General features: G+C 45.1%; 2 protein-coding genes across 4 annotated transcripts in view; one reads left to right on the plus strand and one right to left on the minus strand.

Annotated features, from left to right (window-relative positions):
• Positions 1–4,784: 4,784 nt before the first annotated feature.
• On the minus strand, positions 4,785–8,194 carry LOC146051495 (uncharacterized). Of its 2 annotated transcripts, none has more exons than XR_014466835.1 (3): positions 6,325–7,971; positions 5,670–5,874; positions 4,785–5,586 (listed from the first exon to the last, which is right to left on the minus strand). XR_014466835.1 is itself a non-coding variant. In XM_083167886.1 (3 exons), the coding sequence occupies exons 1-3, from the start codon at positions 8,056–8,058 to the stop codon at positions 5,281–5,283; spliced, it is 588 nt and encodes a 195-aa protein (XP_083024012.1). In that variant the 5' UTR covers positions 8,059–8,194; the 3' UTR covers positions 4,785–5,280. The 2 variants fall into 2 exon arrangements, 1 of the variants encoding a protein (XP_083024012.1); XM_083167886.1 differs by lacking the exon at positions 6,325–7,971 and adding an exon at positions 7,982–8,194.
• Positions 8,195–8,462: 268 nt separating this feature from the next.
• Positions 8,463–19,157, plus strand: part of CNOT1 (CCR4-NOT transcription complex subunit 1) — a 133,317-nt gene continuing 122,622 nt past the window's right edge. For both annotated transcript variants that reach the window (XM_083167882.1, XM_083167883.1), the window contains exon 1: positions 8,463–8,634. The gene's annotated coding sequence lies outside the window, so the exon portion shown is untranslated. The remainder of the gene's footprint in view (positions 8,635–19,157) is intronic.

The raw sequence follows: 19,157 nt of genomic DNA on the forward strand, positions 1-19,157 counted from the left end.
AAATGCTGCCCTGGTACAATACGGGGGCCAGTACTAGAAGTACTGGGGCCCTCTGCCTGCTGGTTCCCAAATATTAGGCCCTTTATGACTTCTTCTTGAAAGTGCATAAATGTCCCCCTCTGGCTGGTAGAACGGAATAGCACGTAAGCGTTATACAGTGCCATCTGGATGATATACACGGCCAGCTTCTTGTACCAGATTTTTGTTTTCCGCAGGGGACTGTACGGCTTCAGTACCTGATCTGAAAGATCCACTCCGCCCATGTACTTATTGTAATCTAGGATACAATTAGGTTTTGAGGTGTGGGTACTGGTACCTCGTACAGGGACGGAGGTGGTACTGTCTCCATGAATTGTTGTCAGTATAAGGACATCCCTCTTGTCCTTATATTTGACCAACAACATATTTTCGGTGCATATTCCCCTGCTTTCACCCCTTCTCAGTAATTGGGCAACGTGCGTTTTTGGGAGGCCTCTTTGGTTCTTGCGCACAGTACCGCAAGCTGCTGTACCTCTTGAACCAAGGGCCTTAAACAGGGGGATGCTAGTGTAAAAGTTATCCACATAGAGGTGATAACCTTTATCCAGGAAGGGGTGCACTAAATCCCAGACAATTTTTCCACTAACACCTACGAGGGAGGGGGGGCATTCTGGCGGTTCAATTCTTGAATCCTTCCCTTCATATACCCTAAACCTGTGGGTGTACCCTGAGGTGCTTTCACACAGCTTATACATTTTTATGCCATACCTTGCCCTCTTATTGGGAAGGTACTGGCGGAATTTAACCCTTCCTTTAAAATGTATAAGGGACTCGTCGATACAAATAAATTTTTCAGGGATGTACATCTCTGCAAATTTGGCACTGAAATGATCAATGACCGGCCTGACTTTGAATAGCCGGTCAAAGGTGGGATCATCTCTGGGTGGGCACTGTGCATTATCGGTGTAATGTAAAAATTTAAGGATTGTCTCAAAACGAGTCCGAGCCATGGCCATACGGTAAAGTGGGGTGCTGTACAGAACATCTGTACTCCAATATTGCCTAATTTCTGGCTTTTTTACTATGCCCATATGTAACACCAGACCCCAAAACGTCATCATCTCTACTGCATCTACAGGGGTCCACCTAGCAAATGATGACGTGGGGGGTTTTGAGCAATAAACTGCTGGGCATATAAATTACTTTGGTCCACTATTAAATTTATAAAATCATCAGAGAAAAATAATTTGAAAAAGTCAATTTCTCTGAGACCTGTTGAATCAAATTGGATTCCTGGGATGGCCAAAAACTCAGGAACCTGGGGCTCAAAATTGTCTGGTGGTGGGGTCCATACGGGATCAATCATTTGGGGGGGGGTCTCAGCTGCTCTACGGGGGCGTCTTTGAGGGGGTCCCTCATCACTAGAGGAGGAAGAGGAGCTTAAGACGAATCCTTCAAATTTCCCGCTTGCATCACTGGCTGTGTCAGAGTCAGAGGCAAGCATGGCATATGCCTCCTCCGCTGAATACATTCTTCTGGATGACTGGGATGACATTTGGGATGACATTTGGGATGTCATTTTTATTTTTGTGTTTCTGTAAGTGTAATGTTTCAACACGTGTATAGTGTAGGGGGGGTACAAACTTTATTTCAACACGGGGGGTATGTAGTGTGTAGTGTGTATGTAGTGCAGAAAAAAAATACTTTATACAGGAATTTGATCCCAATAAAAAAAAAATTGAAGGGGTTAAAAAAAAAAAAAAAGGTCCTGCGCCAAAAATTGAGCACAGATGTTGGTCAGTAACGTCCGTCACTGAACAGCGCTCAAAGGCAACAGGAATTTGATCCAAAAAAAAAAAAAAATTATATCAACCCTGTGCCAAAAATGCTGTTCAGTGATGTACGTCACTGATCAGCGCTCAGCGGCCATAGGACACCCACAAAAGCAACGTGGGTGTAAAAACAATTTAAAAAAAATAAACCACAGCACTCTCCAAAAAAAAAAACAATTTAAAAAACTGCAGAAAAAAAATTATATCTACCCTGTGCCAAAAATGCTGTTCAGTGATGTACGTCACTGATCAGCGCTCAGCGGCCACAGGACACCCACAAAAGCAACGTGGGTGTAAAAACAAAACCCCACTGCACTCTCCAAAAAAAAAAAAAACTGCAGATCAGTGATGCAGTGATGCAACACTGATTAGCAGTGAGGGGCAGCAGGCACCCAACTGTGGGTGCAACCTGACAGGGTATATATAAAAAAAAAAACCCTGGACCCCCAAAAAGTTGCTGATCAGTTAATTTATACTGATCAGCACAAAAGGGGGGGCAGCAGTCAGTTGCACAGGCAGCACAAGCTTTGGTGCAACTGACAGGTATATATATATAAAAAAAAAAACTGCACCCCCAAAAAGTTGCTGATCAGCACAGATATACTGATCAGCACAAAAGGGGGTGCAGCAGACACAAAATATAGCACTCTCTATCACTCTCTGTCACTATCTCTGACTATCTCTCACTATCTGTCACTCTATGACACTGCAGCAGCAGCACACAGGAAGTGACAAGATCCAGTAAGCATCCAGCTGCTGGCAGCACGCTACCAGCGGTGATCAGGTAAGTATCAGGCAAGGATCAGGTATGTATATCACGACAGATTGGCCGGTGACCGCTCTGCACGCAATTCCAGACCGGAATGGCGTCTGCAGCGCAGTCACCGTTAGTTTAAATAACGCGCTATGGCTGTGATTGGTCCGTCGGTCCGACGGACCAATCACAGCCTTGGGGGCAGGTGGGGTGAGGTGGGGTGAGGTGTGGTCATCACCGGTGACCCCCTCACGCCCCCTCCCACCCGGCGGTGATTGACACCTGTGTTACCGAGCGTCATATTCGCCGGTAACACAGGAAAACGCTGTGATTGGCTGTTCACATTGAACAGCCAATCACTGCGATCGCCGACGGGGGGGAGGCATCGTCGCCCCCCCTGGACATGCTGGGACATGTCTGCTGTCAGGGACAGCAGACATGTTTAAACTGTCCCCGCGTCTATAGACGCGGGGACAGTTTAAAGTCATGACGTATATATACGTCATGTGTCGGGAAGTACATCCCGGCCATGACGTATATATACGTCAAATGTCGGGAAGGGGTTAAACAGCAGGACAATCTACACAAGTCGACATGTGTCAACCTTTTCACTCTAATACAAACAGATTTTTTTATGATAAAAATACATAAACCACATCTAAGAGCTACAAGGATGTTTCAGCAATGTCCTAAGGCCATGGCCACTACTTTGCACACAATCGTTGTGTTGTAGCCAAAATACATTACTTAACCACTTTCATATCTGCTATGAATTGGATGTAGCAAACTCTGGATGTAAGATGCCACCAATCACATTATTGCAATCACATCTCTCTAACAAAGGATCCGAACATCTGCTTATGACACTAAAAACTCTTATTTAAAAAAATATTTTAACATGTTTGCACAAATCAATTTTATCATGCTTGGTCGACTCACACATCTTTAACATACCTGTACCAAGACCTGACTGTTTTTTTTGGGAGGACACATATGCATTCCTACACAAATGTCACTTTGGCCCCTTGTTTGCCTACCTCACCCACTCCATGACGAAATCATTGTTCTGGCCCTGCTTTTAACTACTAATGTAGGAATTACCTCACCTGCACAGAAACTGCTTTCTCAGCTATCAAGTTGCTCTGCACATGTGCTGACACAAACAAATTAACAGGTAAATGGTGGATATGAACATGTGCATGGCCATGGAGAGGGTTATACATGGCAAACTTAAACAACACTTCACTAAATGCACCAAAAGACCAAGGTCAGTAAGTACACATAAATGTATTATTTGGTTGACACAAGAAATTACACATACAACACGTGGTTTTTATTTGTAAAAATATTTTTATTTGCTGTTAAGCATCACAGCTTTTTTGAAAATGTAATGCCATAAATAATAACATATAAAAAATAAATAACAAAATAACAATCTGCCAGAACAAGAAGTTGAATATCTACATGTGTTACCCAGCAACTGCAATGGTGACATAAATGTGGACACCAGCAAACGACCTGCAACACCCAGGGAGAATAATAAGCACGATACACACCAGCAAAAATGAACCCTGCATTTCAAGAGGTCAAATTCAAAAGATTACTGCCCTTGGCACGAGAATGGATAGATTTAGCACTCAGGAAGTGGATCCCCAGTGCAAATTCAAACATTTGGGGTACAAACACAGAGGAAGTGAATCGGGTGTCATTTTTTGGGCCCTTTTTTGGATGGGGCCTTGGGGACAGGAGCCTTGCGGCGTCTTTGACCAGTGGACACAGGAGGGTTGGCAGAGGTGGAAGGTTGTGGAGCAGCGTAGGGTGGGGCAGCAGATGGGGTGTCGTCCCTTTGGGACCTGGCGGTGGTGAGCAGCTCCGCCAAAATCTCATTGTGGCGGCTGAGTTGTTGGGCAATGCTTTGCATGCCAGCCGCCAGAATGTCATTCTGGCGGTTGAAGGCCTCAAACTGCTGCCTGTTTATCTCCTTACAATCCAAGAAGTTTGTATAGGTCTACAGAGGTGGCGCAAGAGTGACACAGCTGATATGAACAATCTGGACCCGTGAAGGGATTTTAATTAACCAGAAGAATTTTATTGTACATATATCAACAATTTTAAAAGTGCAAGTGCATCAAAAATTCATATGAACAAGGTATGACAATAAATACCATATAATACAATTCATATGAGTATAATAAAACAACTATACCATAAAAGGCGACGGGGGTGGATAACAGATTTATTGATCTCACCGTTTGTGGTGGGTGCGGTGGGCTTGGTGCTTAGAAAATGATGGTAAGTCCCGGGGAAGCAACGGGTTGCACCACCGCACAAGCTTTATCAATAACGATTCCAGTTGGATAGTCTCCCGTCAGTGTATTGGCATCCAGCGTAACATGTTTGGGAGGTAACTCCTTCAGACGTGGATGCCAATACTCTGAAGCGTCTGGCTTTTAAGCCCTTACAATTAGTTTCCATCTCCTTCATGTGTGCGGCACTTCCGCATTCAACCTGAGGATGGAAGTGATGTTTGAGGTGTGTCTCTGTTGAAGCTTTCCTCGTCCAATCGTATATACATTCGGCCGCGGTGCTTCCGGATACTACACACCGGACGTGACTTTTGCGTTCCGGTGCATCTGTTCTATGCGTTCCAGTGTTCTAATTTCCACAATAGAGCACCAGCCGGACTTGATATTTCCCCGTGATTAGCCTTTTGTTTCAGCACGGTAAACCTTCAAGGTAGATGTTTGTTTCTGTGTCTATACGCCATAGGGTGATTTCCACTCGTTCTTTTACATCTGGCATATGAAACACGGTCCGCCATCTTTGAAAAGAGCAGAAACTCCCCAAACTGCTGCTGACGGGCTGCAGCCTCCACCCCTTGCTGCTCGATCCTGTCCAGCAGCTAAATCCACCTGGCATCCCATGTGGCCTGTGGCTGGGGGTGTCGTGTTGGTGGTGGCTGGTCAACTTGTGGCTCTGAAGGGGAAGATGCTGCCGGTTCCTCATGAGTATCTGGTAGTTCTAGAAGAAAAATTTTAAACAATGTCACCATCATATACACAAACAATATCTCTTACCACAATCAATCTATTACTGTAAATTACCTGCTCAGCAGCAAAGACCTCCACCGGGAGCTCGCTATCCATATTGGATATCCCCCTGACCTCGGCCACATCGATCACATCCAAAGCATCCTGCTTCAGGGGGGTATATTCCAAATTGGATGGGATAGGCCCCCTCCCGGTGGACATGCTGTGATTGTACCGGTCAGTCATCTTCCTCTTCAGTACAGTTTTGAAGTCTGACCACCTACAAATCAAAATGAAAAAATTATCATCAGGAGATATGTGCACCACTGTACTACAAAACATCATTACTACGTTAAATTTCCTAGTGTGGGTGATATGTTTTCTTTTCTGCATATGTTTGCCACACACACATTTATGTCACCATTATGAGGCATTAAAGTGTCTCATATAACTCATTAGGCCGCTAAATGCACATACATATCTCACTATGCTGAAATGAGAGCAGCCATGGCCAAAGTGTGCTCCTCCAGCTGTTGTGAAACTACACATCCCACCATAGCTTGCCAGTGTTGCTATTAGGGAGTAATTTAACTATGGGAAGGCATGCTGGGATGTGTAGTTTCTCAACAGCTACATGTGCACAGTTTGGACATCCTTATTTCATTAGCATCATGTGGAACTTGTTTCACCAACTCTTTAACAAAAACACACTTGTTGTCCCATCACATACTTAACAATTTCTGTGGCCTGAGTGGCATAGTCCTTATCTGGTTCAAATCATTTCTCGCTGGCAGGTCACAGAGAGGTTCATCGGGACTATACTCTTCACCACCAGTGCGGTTATCTTGTGGTGTCCCACAGGGTTCTATACTATCTCCCATGCTTTTTGCAGTATACATGCTTCCACTTGGTGACATAATCAGACGTCATGGCCTGGTCTACCACTGCTATGCAGTCGATACCCAACTGTACCTGTCCTTTGCTCCAGGCACCGATTACACAATAACAACCTTAAATGGCTGCCTAGCTGAGCTCCAGGAGTGGATGAGTGCCAGTTGGCTGAGACTGAACCCAGATAAAACAGAAGTCCTGATGATAAATCACAGGACAAGACGGCAGCATAGCCAACTGACAGGTCTTAAGCTGGGGGGCACAGCACTAAAAAACTCTGATCATGTGCGGAATCTTGGTGTTGTCCTGGATAATGGCCTGACACTTAAACATCAGGTGTCAGCCACAATCAAATCCTCATTCTTTCATCTGAGAAACATAGCCAGAATCAAGCATTTAATTCCCTCAGAAGACCTGCCTAAAGTCATACATGCATTTATATCATCACGACTAGACTACTGCAATGCTCTCTACCTGGGTCTTCCAGCGAAAGAATTGCAGCTGGTACAAGATGCAGCCGCCAGCCTATTAACTAACCAGCCCCGCTCCAGCCACTTAACTCCCATTCTCTACGCCCTTCACTGGCTACCTGTAAAATGGCAAATAGTTTTCAAGATTGGCTTACTCACTTTCAAGGCCCTACATGACCAGGGCCCAAGGTACCTGCAGCAGCTGCTGATCCCTTACTGTCCTACTCGATTACTACGATCCACTGAAGGACTACTAACAGTACCCAGAATCTCCCTGAATTCATCTGGGGGTTGAGCTTTCAACTTTGCTGCTCCAACTGTGTGGAATTCTCTTCCTCGCACAGTACGAGAACCGCCCACTGTAGAATCCTTTAAAAATAGACTAAAAACATACTTATTTACTCAAGCATTTCACTGACTAAGCTTGTTAAGCTTGTTTTGTATTTCGAGCTGTAAAGACAATGGTGAAGCACTTTGAGTCCTATTGGGAGAAAAGTGCTATATAAATATCATTATTATTATTATATGTAAAAATATCGATGGTCATCCATTGCATAGTTTAGCACTATTCATGACCAGTTGCAGAATTGCCATCGATGGCAATGGCAACAATGGCCATACCAGGGTTGTCGACTTGAGAGGAGACTTTCAGCATGACTTCCGGGGGCGGGGCTTGAGTGTGACATCATTAAGCCCCGCCCCCATGGTGGGAAATAACCCGGTTTTGCCTATCTCCGTGGAGGAGACGGGGCTATAATGACACATTTGTGAAACGTTAGCCCCGCCCCCTCAGCGGAGATTGGCAGATAGGGTTAAACGCTAAGGGCAGGATGGAGGTAGCGGCAATCAGGGGGCTAAGCGGGGGTGCCCAGGATTCCGGGAGGATTGCCCACGGTTTCCGATTTTCGGGACCCTCCCGGCCATTCCGGGAGAGTAGGCAACCCTGGGCCATACTAGGCTCTGAGGAACACTGCGGACTGCGCCTCTGTCAGCCCGCACAACAGCCTGTACCACCACCACACTCACCGTGGGGTTGGCCATGACATGTACACGGTACACTCCAGCCCGGCAACAGAACATGCCATTATGTGTGGAGGGTGCATACTGTGAGGCGCCTCTGGAGGACGCTAGAGCATCAACAGCCACGTATATAGAGGCACAGATAATGCTACTACTCATCGTGCCCTACATTTCCCACATATCGCAGCCGCCAGCACCTCCCTACCCCTGCCTGAAATAATAGTACCGTCCGACTCCTAGCGGCAGGCTGAGATGAAAACAACATTGGAGACAGCGGCCGATTGGAGGGGAGGGGCTAGAGGTGTAGGGGCGGGTTCTGTCTTCCCCGGTTGCTCATTGGACGCTAGCCCTGATCCAGCTCACGTGCGCGCTCTTTCAGGTACGTGCCTCGTCAGAGCGTGCGTTCGTCCTCTGGCCAGCTTCTTATTGGCAGAGACGGATCAACGGCGAGGTCGGTGGGCGGGGTACAGGTTACATAGGAGCGAGGAGGAGGGGCGACGTCGGGAGCGAGCGCATAGCGGCGCCATTTTGTGGAAAACAAACGGACAGAACCGGAAAGAGAGACGAGGCAGGTGAGAAGCGGCGACTGGCGACGAGCACTGGTTGGGAGTGGCACCGTGACTTACTGTGAGAGGCTGTGGACGGCTCCGGAGCCAGAGGTGAGGCCTGCGTGTGTCCGTGCTCCCAACCTGACACCCCCGCAGCGTTCCGCAGGCCCCTCCCCGTCCCGGCAACGGTGACCCCTCTCCTACACCCGTACACCCCCAATGCACATATGCCCCCCTTCCCCCAACTACACACAGATATACCCTTCAACCTACATACCGATATACTACATCACGCATATAATAACCCTCCACCACGCATATAATAACCCTCCACCACGCATATATATACACAACCCCCCTAGCATACACCTATATCCACCACATATATATTCATTCCCCTTAACATATGCCTGTAACCCCCTAACACTCTAATACCCCAGATGTACTCCTACATCCCCCCAACACTCATACTCCCCTAACATACACCTATATCCCCCAACACTAATATATTATTTATTTTATTATTTATTAACAATTTATTCTATAGCGCACACATATTCTGCAGTGCTTTACAGAGAATATTTGAACATTCACATCAGTCCCTGCCCCAGCGGAGCTTACAATCTATATTCTCTACCTCATGTACATGCAAACAGACATTCTAGGGTTAATTTGTTGCGAGCCAAATAAGCCTACCAGTATATATTTGCATTGTGGGAGGAAACCAGAGTACCCGGCGGAAACCCACGCAAGTACAGGGAGAATATGCAAACTGCGCACAGTTAGGGCCATGGTGGGAATTGAACCCATGACCTCAGTGCTGTGAGGCAGTAATGCTAACCATTACACCACCCGTACTGCTCCAACATATGCCTATATACCCACTAACATACACCTATATCCCCTCAAAACTATATATATATATTTATATATAGAGAGAGATTTAGGCCGCGCTAGTCCTTGCAATAATTCCAATATATGTTCAAACTGTACGGTGCAGCTCCTGCGATGTCCGGTCCCACGGCACAATACAGTAAATGCGAAAAAACAGGAGATGCGCACAATGAGCAATATAATAAATTCCTTTATGTAATAAAATAGCTCACGTACAGGTAGGTTTTAAGTAATCAGCTTGCCAGCATGAATAGAAGTATAGGGTGCAGTCTCTTCTACGTTGTGCCAAAGCCGCGAAGCTCTCGATCCACCGTCGATAGGACCACCCACGCAAACGTCACTACACGCCTCAAGGCGTTTTATTACATAAAGGAATTTATAATATTGCTCATTGTGCGCATCTCCTGTTTTTTTCGCATATATATATATATTTATATTAATTATATTATAGTACAAACACACTGACACACGCGACATATGTTTGTGTGTTGAATGGCGCACTCAATCTTAGGTCAGGGCTTGACAATTTTTAAAAAAAAAATCCAGGAGCCAGGATGAAAGTGTAGGAGCCAGAAAAAGTGTGCATTAAAAAAGTAACACATAATTACACGTCACATACCCATTACACATTATGCCACACACCGTAAAAACCTATTGCATACTATACCATACACAATAATGGCTTACATATACCACACACCGTAATACCTATTACAGGGTAAAGCATATAGGTTTATTACAGCGTGAGGCAACGTTTCAGGTCTGCGCCCCTTTATCAAGCCAATAACTACAAGCTTGTTATTGGCTTGATAAAGGGGTCCAGACCCTAAACGTTGCCTCACGCTGTAATAAACCTATAAGGTTCACCTGTTTCATATAGACAGATACAGATCGAAAAGTTGACCAACCTCTATTATATCTATCTCTCTTATCTATCTCTCTACCTCTCATTTATATATATATATAAACAGGGCTATTTTTGTGCAGGCTCCAGCAGGAACTGAGGCCCTTATTCTAGTTCACTGTTTCTGACAAAATATTCCTCAGATGGACAAAACCGTGTGCACTGCAGGTGAGGCAGGTGTAAAACCCCACCCAGATCTAATTATCTCTGCACAAGTAACACCTGCCTCACCTGCAGTGCACATGGTTTTGTCCATCTGAGGAATATTTTGTCAGAAACAGTGAACTAGAATAAGGGCCACAGTTCCTGCTGGAGCCTGCACAAAAATAGCCCTGTATATAAATATGTATATTAATAAAAAAAAAAAAATATATATATATATATACACACACACACACACGCACACGCACGTGTCCAGGAATCGGCACTCCCAATAATGTTGTAAAACTGTAGCCGGTGCCCTCACAGGATAGGGTATGTAGACAGGAATGGTGCAGCACTCACGGCGTAATAAAGACACTCTTACCAGAGATGTGATCAACGTTTCAAATTTTATGGAAAAATTGTCATCAGGATGACAATTTTTCCATAAAATTTGAAACGTTGATCACATCTCTGGTAAGAGTGTCTTTATTACGCCGTGAGTGCCGCACCATTCCTCTCTCTCTCTATCTATATATATATATATATATATATATATATATATATCTATCTATCTATCTAATCTATCCTATCTATCCTATCTATCTATCTATCTATCTATCTATCTATCTATCTATCTATCTATCTATCTATCTATCTATCTATCTATCTATCTATCTATCTATCTATCTATCTATCTATCCTATCTATCTATCTATCCTATCTATCCCCTCTCTCTCTCTCTCTCTCTCTCTCTCTCTCTCTCTCTCTCTCTCTCTCTCTCTCTCTCTCTCTCTCTCTCTCTCTCTCTCTCTCTCTCTCTCTCTCTCTCTCTCTCTCTCTCTCTCATATATATATTCATATATCTATCTATATCTATATATCTATATATATATATATATATATATATATATATATATTTATTATTTATTTATTTTATTTATTTGCAGATTCCGTTGCGCTTTACAATAGTAGACAGTGATAAAACAAACTGGGTAACAGACAGACTTGGTGGTTAGAGGGCCCTGCTGCAAGCTTACAATCTATTAGGTATATAGGAGGGAAACACAAGGACAGGCAACAGTAATAGCATAGCAGTCCCAACAAGTTACAAGTCCAGAAGGGAAGCTATATAATACATAAGTGCCTCAGAGGGTTATGCGTGTAGAACTTAAATATGATAGGCTTGCCTGAAGAGGTGAGTTTTCAGGGTATCTATATATCTATCTATATCTATCTATATATATATATATATATATATATATATATATCTATCTATCTATCTATCTATATATCTATATATATCTATCTATCTATCTATATCTATCTATATCTATCTATATCTATCTATCTCTATCTATCTCTATCTATCTCTATCTATCTCTATCTATCTATCTCTATCTATCTATCTCTATCTATCTCTATCTATCTCTCTCTATCTATCTCTATCTATCTCTATCTATCTCTATCTATCTCTATCTATCTCTATCTATCTCTATCTATCTCTATCTATCTCTATCTATCTCTATCTATCTATATCTCTAGATCTATCTAGATCTATATATCAGAATATAAACAGCGCGCTGAACCTCTATTGAACCTGGGACAAAATTAAAGTCCAGAATCCATAGCCAAAGTCCAATGCCTTTAAAGTATAACACTCAGGGTCCTTTAGCCTGGCCGCTCCGTATCTCAAAACAGTGGTTTAACCTGTATCCAACAGGTGAGGATTTTCTAGAGAAAGAAGAGAACGGGCGCTGATAGTGCATGAATCAGTTTGAAAAACTAATTTTTATTTAGCACAAAGGTAAAAGCAAGTGTGGATAAAACGTACCGACATTGGCGGTTCTCATTCACCGCTGTCAGGCAACATGAGAGTGGTGCGATGCACCTGGTGATGGAGCCGGTTACACTCGTCTGGTCTCCCAACGTGTAGCAGCAGTAGTGGGATTGATCGTCAGAGGCACACCAACAGTGCAGGTTTTGTAGATATCCAGGCTTGAGCACAGGTGACTTAATACGTATCTGAGGGATTCTGATTAAACCATCTATGCTGAAGCCTGGATATCACTAAAACCTGCACTGTTGGTGTGCCTTGAAGGACCGTGGTTAGGAATGCCTGGTGTATTGAATCGTATGCAAATTGCCTGAGATTTGCATACGATTCGATCCGCAGGGAAGTGCCGCCGTGAAACTACACAAGTACCATCTATATTTATCTATCTCTATATCCTCCAACATATGCCTATATACCGCCTAGCATACACCTATATCCTTCAACACTCATATATCCCACAACACCTAAATACACTGGCGCATGTGTGTCTATTCTCCCTCTGCGGCATGCGTCCCAGAAGTGCGAATCAGCTTCGCATCCCCCATAGAAACCTAAGGGGGATGCGGCCGGCGGCGCTGCAGGGGGGGGGATCGGAGATTTTTGCTGTGGTCCCCTTTAATACATTTAGGTGATACTTAATATTTGCAGTTAACCCCCCGAAAACTGGTTTTTCGGGGATTTAGCCGCAAATATGACTTGATGAATGTGCCCCATAGTGCGTACACACTAGAGTACCAAAGTGGGTCCCGACCTTCTCAGCATGGGGTCGCGAATCTGTTGCTGACAGTCAGTCTAATGACTTTTCTAATCTCAGTCAATGATTCAAGGAGTCTCAACAATCTGTTGAATTGTCTGTTATTTTAGACTCCTCACATCATTATGTGCCTCCGCAATGCTGCAATGTATGTGCCATCTGCTGACTACACATGTGATGTGATGACCTTCTGCAGTAACTTGCTGGAGTCCTGTCATTTTTTTATTGTCTGATGGGGTCCCAGAGCAAAATAGTTTGAGGACCCCTGCACTAGAGAATATGCCTAATATTATTGTGCATTGTGTTTAAATACATAGCATGGTGTCGCACAAGCAGTTTTCACTTTGGCTTAGGGCTGCCATGCAAAAAATGGTGCGGTTCAGTTGCGGTCTAATAAATGTGTCCATGGGAGCTGTATAACCAGTGCTCCCCATCCTCGTGGCAGGGTATCCAGATGGCTCACATATCATGTTCTAGGTAGACATTGACATAAGAAAAAGTTCAACATCGGGTCGCCCCCCCCATCAGCCTGTAAGTCCTTTACTGTGACTCTAACCTCTCGCTCTGTGGGACCTGTAAGGCAGTGCCTTCATGTCTTACTGTCTGGTATGACACTGTCTCAGCACAAGACCTGTGCGTTTGGAGCTTCAGCTTGGCTTTCCATGCCTTACTTAAGCCTCAGATCTCCATGCACAAAGCCAGGCATTGGCCTTGGTGGTGTAAAGTGCAGGGGGAATGCATATTATGCAGCAACACAACTCTTCGGGCAGTATTCAATGAAAAAGTTCTCCGTGCATGGAGAGCGTTTTATTTCGCTCTCCATGCACTCTCCGTGTTCCGGAGGGCTTGCTGCCACTCCTGCTCCCTCTATTCAATGTGGTTAAGACTCGCCGCCACTCGCGGCGAGTCTTAACCCCTGCAGGGAGCAGGGAGCTTTCAGGAAGCCGGAAGCAGCCAGAGAGATTAAAGTCTCCCTGGCTGCTCCAGAGGACTGTGGAGGGGAGGGGGGCTCTCCAGGACCCAGGCTGCACCCCCCTATAGCCAGCGGGGGACCCAGTATTCACTGCACCGTTCGTGCATAGTTACGTTCGGGTGCAGTGAATATATGAATATCTAATGAGCGGCTCGAGCGCTCCGGCCCCCTGCTGGCTGCACTGTGTAAAAAAAAAAAAAAAAAATTAAAAAAAATATTTTTTTTTTAATGAAATATATATTCATGTGCTACATGAATAAAAAGAACATGCCCCTTCACAGAAAAAAAAACTGATTTTTTGACACCAAAATTAAAAAAAAAAACCTTTTAGATTAAAAATTCACATTCCAGCTCTCCATCAAAAGTTGGAGAATTTCTACACGCAGAGAGACGGCGAAAATTACTTAAAAAGACGGCGAATATTTCACATTGAATAGGGTTGCTCGCTTTTGGAGAGCAAAAGTCTCCATCCAAGGCGAGAAAAGCACAAACTCGCCATAAAACACGGAGAATTTTTCTCATTGAATACTGCCCTCCATCTGGGTTTGGCAGAAGCCAGGAGAAGGCACCTTGCCCACATGCTTACTGTGGTACAAGAGTAATGGTGGTCTGGGACCGGTTTCCATGGGATGATCTGGGCCCATATAGTTAGTGACAGTCTAGTGACTGAGAGTACAGCTTTGTGACTTCATTGTGGAGATGCACCCTGTATCAGCATGGCAGTGTCTCTGTAGTGTTCACTCTAGAAATTTTTTAGGGCACGGTGCTGACCATGGGGAGGGCACATTTTTCAGTCAGGAAGGCACATTTTAATTTTAAAGGGCAAAATGAAGGTTGGGGTTATGTGCGCGCCGAAGGCTCCAGAAAAAGGGGGCGTGATCACCTAAAATGGGACTGTCCTTGAGTGTACCTCTTATGTACATTATGTAACACATAGTAGATCCCCTTTTACTTGCCCCATAAACATTATGCCACACTGAATCAGACAAAATTCATGTTAAGGTGCCCATACATGGAGCGATGTGCTCCATGCATTTTGAACTAGATCACATCGCATCTAGTTAAAAATGTATGCAATGTGCTAATGCAGCATGCATTTTGAACTAGATGCAATCTAGTTAAAAAGTATATGCAGCACATACTTTTTGTGCTTTGCGATGTGCGATGCGAAGGACTGCCCCCTGGAGCGTCACACCATCAGCACATCTATATAAACCCTCTTGTGACAACGGAGCGTCACACCATCAGCACATTTATGCTATATAACCATTTTGTGACACCTGAGCACATTTATGCTATATAACCATCTTATGACACCTGAGAGCGTCACACCATCAGCACATTTATGCTATATAACCATCTTGTGACACCTGAGCACATTTATGCTATATAACCATCTTATGACACCTGAGAGCATCACACCATCAGCACATTTATGCTATATAATCCATCTTGTGACACCTGAGCATCACACCATCAGCACATTTATGCCATATAATCCATCTTGTGACACCTGAGCGTCACACCATCAGCACATTTATGCTATATAAACCCTCTTGTGACACCGGAGCGTCACACCATCAGCACATTTATGCTATATAACCCATCCTGTGACACCTGAGCGTCACACCATCAGCACATTTAAGCTATATAAACCATTTTGTGACAACTGAGCTTCAAACATCAGCACATCATTTATGCCATAAATGTGCTGATTCTTTAAAGGTCAGGTGTGACAAGATGATTTTAAACCATCTGATCACACCTGAGCTTCAAACTATCAGCACATTTATGCTATAAAAACCATCTTGTGACAGCAGAGCTTCAAATATCACCACATTTATGCTATATAATATAAACCATCTTAATATCACACCTGAGTTTCAAACCATCAGCCAGGGATGGCCATCGGTGCAGACGCTATCGATGGTTTATTTCGATGACAATTCTGCTCCCAGCCATCGATGGTAGTAAACTATCTGATGGATAACCATCAATAGTTTTAGCTACCAATGGTCATTCCTTATATATGACTGAATAGGCCTTGGGCCGATCAAAACCCGGGGGCGGGACTTCCGAGTGGCGGAGCTATGCTCCGTGTCCCGGCACCTTGTTAAAAAAAAAAAAAAAAAAGGGGGGACCATCGGTTCTCATTTGCCATCGATGTAGGGAAACCATCTGGTTCTTCCACATCGATGGCAAAAGTATTCAACATCAGCAATAAACATCAATGATTTCAAATCATCGATGGCCATCCCTACCATCAGCACATTTATGCTATAAAACCCATCTTATCACACCTGAGTTTAAAACATCAGCACATTTTAGTCTATATAAACCATCTCTTGCGACACCTGAACTTCAAACCATCACTCTGCAAAGTCATTTATGTAATGTATGGATCAGTGGACACCAAGTAGGTTGACAGTTGTTAGATTGACATGCAGGAAGGTCGACATGGGTCAAGGTGAATATGACATTACGGTCAACATAATCATTAGCACAACATATTAAAGTAGATCGACAGTAAAAGGTCAACATGGGGTTTTTCACATTTTTTTTTTATACGAATGTCAGCAGTGTCAAAATGGACATGGAGGAGGGGGAGGGTGGGGGTAGTACCGCGTCCACGCCCTAGTGGATGGTAGGGCATGAAATACCACTTGTCAGCACATGTCGGCTCAAAAAACTGAAAAACACCATGTCGACCCAGTGCCTGCATATCATTTATAAAATGTCATTTTTTACATCATAGCAAATAATTTAATTAAACACTCAATAAATCACTCCAAAACAATGAAACAGGCATTGTGATATTAGTCACAATGCCTGTTATTGGGGGGGGGTCCTGCGCATTGTGATAGCGCAGGCCCCCCACCCCACCATCACAATACGCAGGACCCCCCCACCAATAACAGGCATTGTGATAGCGCAGGACCCGACCCCCCAACCCCCTACCCCCCTCCCCCCCCCAAAAAAAAAAACAGTAATATGCCCCAAAAAATTACCTACAGGGTGATTAAATCCTTGAAGTGCCCCAGGTCCATAGAGGATAGCCATGGGCACACACTGCCTAGCAAGGGTAAAGCCAAGGAGGTGGGGGAGGCGGCATGCTGCTTGTAATAGCCCTGACACGCCACCAGGGGCGGATTGGGATGTAAAACCAGCCCGGGAAATTTCTCAAAGCAGCCCTTATGGGGGTGGGATCTCATGAGGGGGCGTGGTCAGCCAAGGGGAAGGGATACTCCCAACTCATATATCACTTCCCCTCTCCCATCTGACCACGCCCCCTCACAAGATTTACCCTCCACAGTTATGCTGCATGCCAGGGTGTATGAAAGATTAGGGTTAAACCGCGGGGGTGACTGGTGGTCAGGGTTAGGCTACGGGTGTGTGTTTATAGATAAGGTTAGGCTACAGGTGTGTTTTTGTATGGATATGGTTAGGCTACACGTGTGTGCATATGGATAAGGTTAGGCTACAAGTGTGTGTGTGTGTGTGGATGGATAGGGTTAGGCTACAGGAGTGTGTATGGATAAGGTTAGGTTACAGGTGTGTGTGTATGTGCGTATGGATAGGGTTTGGCTACAGGTGTGTGCGTATGGATAGGGTTTGGCTACAGGTGTGTGCGTATGGATAGGGTTTGGCTACAGGTGTGTGCGTATGGATAGGGTTTGGCTACAGGTGTGTGCGTATGGATAGGGTTAGGCTACAGGTGTGTGTGCATGGATAGGTTTAGGCTATAGAGGTGTGTGTGAGTATGGATAGGGTTAGGCTACAGGTGTATGTGAGTATGGATAAGGTTAGGCTACAGGTTTGTGTGTGGATAGGGATAGGCTACAGGTGTGTGTGTGTGTGTGTGGATAGAGTTAGGCTACAGGTGTGTGTCCAACTGTGAGGGAGGGGTGCGAGTAGGAGTAAGAGAAAATTAGAGAGAGAGAGTGTGCCAGGGAGAAAAAGGGGTTTGAGACAGAATGAGAGAAGGAGTCAGGGACAGAGCAAGAGAGACAGCGCCAGGTAGAGAGAGAGCACGAGGGAGAGACTGTCAGAGGGAGGAAAAAGAGAGAAGGCATGCATGGGGAAAGAAGAGGGGAGAACAGAGATAGAGAAGAAAGAGGAACTAGGGGCAGAGAAAGAGATAGAGGTGAGATGGAGGGGGAGTGAGAGGCTTGAGAAAGAGGGATGGGGAAGGGAACGAGGAGAGAGGGGACAAGGAGAGAGAAAAAGAGGAGACGGCAGGGTAGAAAGGGTGACAGAGACCCCTGTCACCCTTTCCCAGGGGGGAGATCATGAATGAGAGAACTAGAAAGGGGAGAGCAAACGGGACGGGGAGAGATAATAAGTGGTATCTAGCATGTCGGGCAAGTTCCCTGTTCTGTCATAGGATTGACCGAACAGGAAGTAGTTGTAGCGGTGAGGCCCTGGGTGGTTTTAGACTGATGTGGACAGAGGGGTGTTGGTGGCAGCTGAAATGCTGTATTACTGTGGGAAAACATATTACTCACCTTATTCCAGTGTTGCATGGTTTCATGGTGCGATCATCATCATCATCATACAGGAGGAAAGCTCTCTGGCAGTGGAACTCCAATGTTTCTTGATTTAAAGGGAAAAAAAACATGTCATTGCCAGTGTCAGATTGCAGAACTGGGGGGGGGGGGGGGTGAAACAGAGGGGTGACAGAAGGCTATGTGCTGTTAGAGAATGAGGAGAGAGGTGGTGAGGTGACAGGGAGGCCAGCTGACGGAATGAGGTGATGGGTGAGGTGATGGGGGGTAAGGCTAGAGGGTGTGTGGTGGCAGAGTGAGGAAACAGAGGGTGAGGTGACATGGGGTGAGGTGATGGAGGGCCTGGGGCAAATTTGGTGATAGGGTGACAGACGGGTGAGTTGACGGGAAAGCGAGCTGACAGGGGGTGAGGTGAAGGGGGGATATACGGCTGGAGCTGATGGTGGTGAGAGGGGGTGAGGTGATAGGGGCGAGGTGACTGGAATGAGAGAGGGTGAGATGGCGGGGGGCGAGCTGAGGGGGGGGGGGTGAAATAGAGGGGTGACAGAAGGCAAGGTGCTGTTAGAGAATGAGGAAAGAGGTGGTGAGGTGACAGTGGGGCCAGCTGACATTGGGTGAGGTGATGG

This window comes from Crinia signifera, unplaced genomic scaffold, assembly GCF_055691185.1.
Source record: "Crinia signifera unplaced genomic scaffold, ASM5569118v1 HAP2_SCAFFOLD_100, whole genome shotgun sequence".
NCBI classification, from domain to species: Eukaryota; Metazoa; Chordata; class Amphibia; order Anura; family Myobatrachidae; genus Crinia; species Crinia signifera.